Source organism: Dama dama, chromosome 8 (genome assembly GCF_033118175.1).
Source record: "Dama dama isolate Ldn47 chromosome 8, ASM3311817v1, whole genome shotgun sequence".
In the NCBI taxonomy this organism is placed as follows: domain Eukaryota; kingdom Metazoa; phylum Chordata; class Mammalia; order Artiodactyla; family Cervidae; genus Dama; species Dama dama.
Window position 1 is genome coordinate 2,987,203 of NC_083688.1, and position 9,821 is coordinate 2,997,023.

Genomic DNA, 9,821 nt, shown 5'->3' on the forward strand with positions numbered 1-9,821 from the left:
CCGCCTGAAGGCTCAGCAGGCACCTTTCTGAAAACAGACCACGGCTCAGGAGGTCCCAGCGGCGTTCATTCTCAACACCCTGAACTCAAGGGCCCTCCGAACTTTTTTTTTTTTTTTTAAGTATTCACTTATTCGGCCACGTCAGGTCTGAGCAGCAGCCCTTGGATTCAACAGTCGAGTCACGTGGGATCTTCCACTGCAGCGCGCGGACTCGAGTTGCAGTGCTCAAGCTCAGGAGCTCCGCGGCACCTGGGATCCTGGTCACCCCCCTGCCCCCCAGGGCTGGAACCCGAATCCCCTGCATTGCAAGGCAGACTGTTAGCCACCGGGCCACCCGGGAAGTCCCAACCCTCGCAACTTCTAACCTAAACTCAGACTTCTTCAGCCACCGTGGCGGGACCTGCAGGTGAGCCCCGCGGCCCCCAGTTCCTCGTCTATAAAATAAACATCCTGGCGGGTCCACGCGTGAGACAAGCAGGACCACAGAACTCACCAGACAGGAGTGGGATGGGCTGGATCCGAATGCTGGCTCTGGCACTAACTAGCCGGGCCCCTTAGGCAAATTACTAAAGTTTTCTGAGCTTTGTCTGCACGATACCGGGCTGGGGCTGAGAGAATTAGAGTGAGTAGCTGTGCACCCAGAAGAAACCAGGGCAGAGGGGGGTGGTTCTGTGACTGATAGAGGGAGACCTGATGACGCACGGGAGCAACCCTGCACCTCCACTTCCTGTTCCCCAAGACCAAGTCAGAGGCCTCAAAAGCCCGGACTATCGGGGCGCCACACCCCCTACAGCTGCAAGAGATTCTGAGACAGGAGCTGTCTGGAGGAGGGAACAGAAGGAAGCAAGGACGACACACATCAGAAAATCTCAAAGCGAGACTTCCCTGGTGGTCCAGGGGTTAAGACTCCGCCTTCCAACGCAGGGGACGCAGGTTTCATCCCTGGCCAGGAAACTAAGATTCCGCCTTTGCCGTGTGATGTGGCAAAAAGAAAAGAAACTCACAGCGCCAAATGCCTGAAGCAGGCCAGCCCGGCCACTGCTGCATTCTCCACGTCCAGCCCCAGGAACCGCGCGCTGACCAAGCCATGAGCAGCGGAGAAGCAAGGGGGTAATAAAAAACGAAGCCTCAGGTCAGACCGAGACAAACCCAAAAGGAGCTCCTTCAGGGGCCACAGGGTCTCAGATCAGACTTCTCCGCAGGAGTGTGCGGCGGGTAAAAAGCTCGTCCTCCGAGCTCCTGGGCCCAGAACCGCACGTGGGAGGCCCGTCCAGGTGAAATTAGATGTACCTCCTCAGGGCCGAAGACTCATGGAGACAGCTCAAGCGGCAGCGGGCCCTGTGAGCAGGCCACACCCGGCCTGTCTGCCTCTCTCGTGGCCACTGACAAGGGGGGGAGAGAGCCCCTGGCACCTCCAAGGGGACCCTGCGTGTCCTGCACCCCGGCAGAAAAGGAACGTGCAAAAGCACTTTGACAGGACCCTCACTTTTTACATAAAGATACTGCACTGAGTACCTGTAGCGAGTCTCCGCCCAAATCTTATGGAAACCTCTGAGACGCTAAGTCCAGGCAATGCTCACACTGATTTCCAAGCAGATCCTAACTCAGAATGCCGAGTTCCGTGCTAGAAGAGGAAGCTTTGCGGAGCGGTTTAAGCCATGGGTGGAGACGCTTGGGCCGAGCCAGTGGACACGCGCGCTTGCGACCTGCGGTGCGGTAAGAGCTTCACGGCCAGAAAGCACAGGGCTGGAGGCCCTTCTGATCCCCGGCCAAAGTCAAGGGCCTCTGCCTCTCTGGAGTCCCAGCAGAACCGGGGCCCACTACCACTTTTCTCCCAGGCGGCCTGGAGGTTAAGTGAAACACCACCTCTTAGCCATCGATATTAGTAAAATAATCAGTCCTGCTGTACTGACAGAGTACGGGGCACCTTCTACCCTTTCCACATGCAAACTCACTCAATCCTCACAATAACCGCCATGGTGCAGGTGGAGGTAACAGCCAGGGCTGCGGCCTTGGAAGAAATAGTTGCAGAGGAAGGTTCCTCTCACAGGTGTTCAGGGCTGTCTGAAATGGGGTGGGGGTGGGGGGCAGGGAGAAGGGACCAGGTGATGCCTCTGCACCGATGCCCGGGTCGGGCACAATCTCAGACCCGCCTGTTTTCACCTGCCTCTTCCGCTTAAGAGTCACCTTCTCGGAGGTCTGACTACTGGGTGAGCATCCAGGGAATGAACGGCCTGATGAAAAACATCACGAGTGACAGAGCCACCAGGTACCCAGAGCTCGGGCCCTGGGGGCTGATGGGCGAGGTGATGAGGGGGACGTGAGGGTCACACAGGCTGAGCGGGACTCGGTGCCACCGCAGAGGCAGGGAGGACTGGGCGGCTGGGTCCCTGGGCTAACAGACCGAAACCCCAGTTCAGGCATGAGAAGGATATCAAGGCTTTGCAGACACCACTATCTAGGATTTAAACTGCCCAGAAATAGCTGTTGGGTCAGTGATAAAGCATCCTGTCCGAATGCTTGAACAGGGCAGCTCCGGGACAGGTTTCCCGCAGCCCAGACGTGATCAATCACGACGGCTCACGGCTTTCCTATCTTCATCTTTCTTTTTTTTCTTTTTTTTTCCTATCTTCATCTTTCTCACCCATCCCTTCCTTTTCCCTCCCCACAGCCCCTCGGTGGCCGGGACCCTGAGAACCTCGCAGGCTGATGCTTGTAAACGCCTCCCTCCCGGCTGCACACCACCGCCAGATGCCTCTTCCTAAAATACCACGACTCTGCCAGCCTCCTCCAATTTCCACCTGCCCTGTCAAAAATCTAACTTGGCTCCACGCTGTCCCAGATCAAATGCAAACTCCTTAGCTTAGCAACTCAGGCGCCCCACAACTCCCTCCCAAGCCGAGGCTCCCCCACCCCGGCCGTGCAGTCTGCAGTTGGCCCCCAAACTCGCCAGAGGACCATCACCCCGACCTCCGCTCTTGCCCCAGGCCCCGGCACCCCACCCCATCTTCTCCGCCTGGTCACGACCTCTCCGGGCCGCACCCCACCCCGTCCCCGCCAAGGCTGCCTGGTGTGGTCAACAGGGTGTGGAGCAGGCAGTGGACCGCGAGGCAAGCCCAAAAGGATGGGAAGACGCGTGACCCGCTGAGTCTCTCCTTCTACTACTTCCTTCCTGCTGCACTCAGCTTTCTGGATGCACCTGGCCTCCCCTCCTGGACCCGGGCACGGGGATCCGGGCGATTCGTGTCCTTGCCGTGGCGGGCACCGGACAAGGCAGGCGATGAACGCAGCGACCACGTGCTGTGCGCCAAGCACATCACAATATTTACCTCTTTCTCCCAGGACCCCTAGAAAATGCCTCGCTCTGCCCATCGAGGGAGAGTAGGATCCTCACTTCAGACACATACTGAGTTGCAGAAACAGGACTCCTCACCCATCTGCTGAACCCGAGCCCACGTCCTGGGGAGCAGCCCCCTCTCATTCACTCCGCATCTATGAAGCGCTCACCAAGGGCCAGGAGGCCCACGCGAGGCATGGGTGGTTGGTGGGAACCAGACAGACAGGGTGCCTGCCCTCGAGGAGCTCACAGGTGTGGCAGAGGGCAAGGACTCCGTTCATGGGGGGCTCCACCGGGCACAGACCAGGTATCTACAGCCCGAGACGCGGCATCAGGCCACGGCAGTACCTGGTATCTGGTATCTCCACCTCTGCGGTGGAGCAGAGCCTCAGGCCCTGCCAGCGACATGCTTTGTTCAAGACACAGCCCAAAACCAAACAAACTTCACATGTGCCTTCACCAGGGTGGAAGGCGTGGAGGAAAGAGGTCTACCTAGGAAACCAGAAAACCTGGTTCCTCCACTTAGTAGCTACGGAGAGATGAACCACTCAGCCCTTTGACGCTCATCTGTGAAATGGTGACAGCAATATTCACGATGCATAATAACTATGTGCCGGATGCTGTTCAAAGCACTTGAAGAGCACTATCTCATTTAATCCTCATAGAAGCCTTACGAGGAGGTACTGTTATCCCGAGGCTGTCTGGCTCCTAAGTCTTAACTTTTTGCACGCGATGCTGCCTACCTCCTAAGGGTGGACCTTCCTGGTGGGGTTGTTGGAAGTGGGCCAGAGCTCCGCAATGGGCAAGCCTCCACCTCCTCACCCCAGAGAGCTGATCTCTGAAAGCCTAGATTCAGAAATGGCATGGCTCTTGCTGATTTTTTTTTTTAAATTTGGCTGCACCAGGATCTTAGTTGCAGCTCTTGGGATCTTGAATCTTCACTGCAGTGTGCACGATCTTTAGTTGTGGTGTGTGGCTCAGCTGACAATCTGCCTGCAATGCGGGAGACCTGGGTTCAATCGCTGGATTGGGAAAATCCCCTGAAGAAGGAAAAGGCTACCCACTCCAGTATTCTGGCCTGGAGAATTCCATGGACACAAAGAGTCTGATACGACTGAACAACTTTCACTTCACAATCTCTTAGCTGCAGCACGTGGAATCTACCTCTCTGACCAGAGATGGAACCCAGGCCCCCTGCATTGGGAGTGTGAGTCTTAGCCACTGAACCACCAGCCGAGTCTCTTGCTGGTCTTAACGTGGGTGATCCTGCACACTTTGGATGTCCATGCCCCACTCTCTCACTGGCGGGATCCACCACAAGGAGAAATGGGACCAGAGTCTGTACTGGGGTCCCTGCTGCTCACCGTTTCTTAGAACCGAGTGAATGTTCAGCACAGGGGATAGGTGGACCCACACCCGAGTCCCAGACCCACCACTCACACCAGTCACTCAACCTCTCCAGGGTCTATCCTGGGATGAGGCAAGACCCAAGTCAGGTTTCTGGATGACGGCAGATCCTCAATCAGCAGTCACTACCCAGAAGAGAAGGGCTGGACTTCCATGGCACAAGGTTACCTTCCCCGCTGGGAAAGCATCCCATCTGCAGGGACAGACCGTGGGGGCAGTGCTGCCTCAAAGGCGGGTGCACACCCCAAGGCCGGGGCTGAAGCCCGGCACAAGCTCCAACTTTCTCTTAAGTCTCCCACATCACCTCACGCAGTTATATTAGACAAGGCTCTGCTTCCTTAAACTTCAGGTAAGAGTGACATGCCTCCTGGCCAAGTAAGGCAAGCTGTGACGGCGTGGACCCTGTCTGTCCTGTTCACTGTACAATCTTGTCCCCAGCACACAGAACAAACAGCACAGAGAAAGCCCCTCATACATATGCTGTGTATGGTGTATTCATCTTACCTATTAGCTGCCAGCACCCCCTCACACCCCACTCTCTGCCTGATGCGTGCATCCCTGTCTAAGAAGGCTCAGTGTTCCAAGGACCTGCCCAGCCACCATTTCCCTGTGTGGTCAGTCATCTGTCCCCTCCCCTCCCCCAAGGAACGTAAGAGAATAGGACTTCCGGGTTATACACAGAATATCTGCTTTCAATCAGATGATTTAGCATCTCCCGAACCTCAAGCCAACCGATCAGTCGTGGGCTACGTTTGTGAAGGATTCCACCGAAGAACAGCCAGCTGGGCTGGAATGAACAAGGCTGTATATACCTGTGGGGTCTGAGCTATGCATCTCACCTACAGCAGGAGACCAGCCGAGACACCAACAGCACTGTTCCACCTGTTCCTCCTCTCCTCTCCTGTCAGCCCAAACCACGCGGGAGCCGGAGGGACAACTCCCGAGGGGGCCCGGCCCATCCCTGTAAGCTGCAGCCCCACCACCCAGCACCAGAATCCTAACTCTAAATGAACACTAGTTCCTACGTTAGAAGTTAGAGCTGGGCAAGGAAAAGTGCTCTGAAACTATAAAGCACTTACAATAGTGAGATTATTACCTGCTAAGAGAATGCAAAGAAATTCTATTTGCCTATGCATTTGTAACTGATGCCAACAAAAATCATGGCATTTTCTCCGAAGTCCAAAGTATTTTAGATTCTCAAACTGCTATTTCCTTCTAAGTTAGATAACTGAGAACTAGCTGGTTTCTCTACCATCAAACCTACTGAAAATGAAAAACACAGTGGTCTTAATTCATTTACCTATTATGCAACCCCATACCACCATTTCTGCCCTATCCCAACTGGCTATGTTGGTTTATTAGTCAGAATATTCAAGCAGGGAAGAAACTGAACAATAAGCAGTCAGAAATTACCTACAAGCCTAGGGGGATACTAAGAACAAGTTATTAAGGCCGTGAGTATGAAATCCAAATGGCTAAGTTCAAGACACGCCCCAAAAGGGAACACTCCAAGCTATTTCCTTCAATGCCAGGTACTGTTCTAGGCCCCAGGGATACAGACAAGCAAAACAAAAGACAAAACTCCCTGCCCTGAGAGAGTTCACGTCAAAAAAGCCTGCATCACCGCATTACTGTTTCACTATGAAATGGCATCCCCGTGCAAAGGACTAGAACCACGTCAGCAGCCAGTAACAGCTGCTCCCCGCTCCCCATTTCTGAGTGACCATCCTCAGTGTTTTCTACACAGTGTCCTTCACATCCTCAACACACAAGCAGCCTGGGACAATGGGAAGGATGCAGTTAGAGCCTTCTGTCAACTAAACAGCATCTTTAGTAAATCATTCCACTGTCTGAACCTCAGTTTCTTCACCTGTAAAATGGGGACAGCAACTACCTCACAAAGCCCTGTGTGGGTTAAGGGCCTGGCACCTAGCAGCCCCACCCACCCTTCCAGAAATGTAGGCCTTTTCCCGCCACTCCTTCCATGATCCTTTCAGATTATCCAAGTAAGACCCAAATACAGGAAGCTCAGAAGCCTCAAGTATCATCCGGTCCCTTCTGGGTCATTACAGGCATCCTTCCATCACCTCTGGGGCTCAGGCCAAGGCAAGATGCTCCCCACTGCACCCGACCCCCACACAGCCAGAAATGCTGCCGTGAGCAGGTCCACTGGCCACGCCAGCCCTCCTCCCTGCTTCTGCCCTAACAGCAAATGTACAAAGCCTCCCTCCGAGTCCTCACCCAAAACTGTCCTGGAGAAGTCCTTCCCCACCCAGGACTGGGGTTGGGCCACCTCCCCTGCAGTCCGATGCTATCAGAGAAGGCCAATCACAAAGGCCACATTTTTCATCACTACCATACAGGAAGGCGTTAAGAAAAAAACGAGCTGCTCTGAATTAGTCACCCTAGTTCAGCAGCAACATCTCTTCCTTAAACAAGGAACCGAGAGCCTCAAAACCCTTGGGGCCCAAAGTCCACATGCAAACATCTGCCTGCCCCTGGCCTGAACACTCAGTCCACTCGCCCAAGGTTCCTTGGCCACTTGAAGCAGAAGCCCTCTGGCCCTTCCAACCTGGGTGCTGGGCCTGCCCTGCAAGAAGGTTCCAAAAGTGGAGGGCTAGCCGATGGGGGGCCTAGGTGAAACCTCAGGCCAGTCAGAGTGCCGAGTCGCTGCCTTCATTACCAAAACAAACAGCAGAGGGGAGCCAGCGGCGGCTCACCTGGTCCGAGGCACCTCCATAATCTGCAGTTCCAACCTTCACGAGTTGACAGTTGAGGGGGAAAGGGAGGCTGCGTCTGCAGGGGTGCATCATGTCCGGGCCGTCTGCTGGCCTCGGAGCCCGGGGGGACCACCCAAAGGCGGCGGCCTCACAAGGGCGATTGTGCGCTCAGCCCCGGTCCGCGGCTCCCCCGCCCTCTCCCCTCGGCTAGCGTGCACACCCCGAGCGACCTGCGGACCCCGGCAGAGCGCTCCGCCAGCCCCGCGCCCCCCGGCGCCCAGGCGGCAGTCGCCTGGGAGGGCCCCGCGGGGCGCCGCGCTGCCTTCCGCGTACACGGATGCCCGCCCTGCCCTCGCCCGCTCGCTGCCAGGAGGAGCACCGCGTAACCCCAGGATCGCGTCCCCACCCGGGCCGAGGGGCGCCTCTCGTTTCCCACGGGCGGCAAGAAGGGTGCGCCCCGGGCGGAGGTGAGGGGACCACCTGGGTCGGGGGCAGGGCGGGCAGCGGGGGCCCCCGGTCTGGGGGGCCAAGCCCAGGACAGAGTGGGGCTGACGCAGGCCGAGCGATGAGAAGTCCGGGGAAGGGGGACAGCGGGCACGGAGAGGGTGACGTCCGGGCGGGGGCCCGGGGCGCAGGAGTGCGGTCCAGACTTGAGACCGAGGAAGGAGGAGACGAGTCAGTCTGAGGCCGCGGAGCGGAGGGAGCAAATGTGGGTTGAAGCCATGGAGAAGGGGCGAACAGGGGTCCGGACTGAGGCCATGGAAAAGGGGGAGAGGAGGACTGAGGCCATGGAGAAGGGGGGACGGGGGGACAGAGGCCGTAGAGAAGGGGGGACGGGGGGACAGAGGCCATGGAGAAGAGGGCAGAGGCCACGGAGAAGGGGCGAGTGGGGGGTCCGGACAGAGGCCACGGAGAAGGGGGGACCGGGGGACAGAGGCCATGGAGAAGGGGCAGAGGCCATGGAGAAAGGGGAATAGGGGGTCCGGACAGAAGCCATGGAGAAGGGGGAGAGGGGGACTGAGACCATGGAGAAGGGGGGACGGGGGTACAGAGGCCATGGAGAAGGGGGCAGAGGCCACGGAGAAGCGGCGAGTGGGGGGTCCGGACAGAGGCCACAGAGAAGGGACGATCCGGACAGAGGCCATGGGAAGGGGGGAGAGGGGAGACAGAGGCCATGGAGAAGGGGGGAACAGGGGGTCCGGACAGAGGCCATGGAGAAGGGGGGAATGGGGGGTCCGGACAGAGGCCATGGAGAAGGGGAGACGCGGGGACAGAGGCCTAGCCTGGGCCGGAGGAGGAAGAAGCGACGGCCCAGCGTGGGCCGAAGGGACAGGGGATGGGGGCCTATGCCGGGGGAAACAGGGACCACGCCTGGGTCTCCGAAGGGGGTGCCCGGACAGGACCATGGGCCCAGGAGGGTCTGGGCCGGGCTACGGGGGAGCGCAGCCTGGACTCGGACGTGGAGTCCAGCTGGAAGCAGGGGCTGGGGCCGGGGTCGCCCCCAGCCGGGTCCCCTCCCGAGCTGGCTGGCGGCGAGGAGGGGGGGTCCCCCCGGGCTCCGGGCGCGCCCCTCCCCCACCCGGGGAGCCCACCCTCCGCGGGCCGGGCCGGGCGGCGGGAGGGGTCCGAGCCCCGGCGGGGCCCCGGGCCGGGGCGGGGGCCATCGGGCCTTTACCATGGCGGCGGCGGCGGCGGCGGCGCTCCCGGTCCCGGCGTCTGTGGCTCTCCCCACCGCAGCAGGGCCCGGCGCTTCCACTTCCCCGGGTGCCCGAGAGTGAACATCCGGGTCAGCGCCCCCTCCCCCCGCGCCGAGCCGCCGCCGCCGCCGCCTTCCTTCCTTCCCCGCCCCGGCCCGGCCCGGGCCCGCCCCCCACGCAGCCGGCTCTCGGCCAATGAGCGCGCAAGGCCTCGGCGATCGCCAAGTATGGAGCGCGGCGCGGGGGGGCGGGGCACCGAACCCGGAAGCGAGGGGCGGGCCCTGAGGAGGGCGGGCCTGCGAAGGGGCGGGGCCTGCGGGCGGGGATGCGGAAGGCGCTGGGACCCCGGTCGGTCAGCAGCCACCCCCACCCCCACCCCGCTGCACGTTCTCGCCCCTGCGGCGCGCCCGGAACTGGTGCGGCCCGCGGGGCAGGCCTGGCCCGGGGACGCGGCGGGGCGCGCGATCCCCGAGTGCAACCCCCGAACTGCCGCTTTTTGCTGCGTGTGGGACCTGCAGCCAGTCGCTGCGAAAACGGGGCCTCGGGCCACGTTCCTCTCTGAGCAGCCAGCAGCACACACCGAGCCTGGGGTGCAGCCCCGAAGATCGCAGGGGTGAACCGGACCTAACGATCCCTGCTCCGAGGATGCTATCAGCACCA

At 59.4% G+C, this 9,821-nt stretch overlaps 1 protein-coding gene across 1 annotated transcript in view; it reads right to left on the minus strand.

The window, feature by feature from the left end:
* The window catches only part of CAPZB (capping actin protein of muscle Z-line subunit beta), a 138,578-nt gene extending 129,311 nt beyond the window's left edge, over positions 1 to 9,267 (minus strand). The window contains exon 1 of the mRNA XM_061148052.1: positions 9,140 to 9,267. Coding sequence (XP_061004035.1) covers positions 9,140 to 9,142 — 3 coding nt within the window. The 5' untranslated portion in view covers positions 9,143 to 9,267. The remainder of the gene's footprint in view (positions 1 to 9,139) is intronic.
* Positions 9,268 to 9,821: the final 554 nt, after the last annotated feature.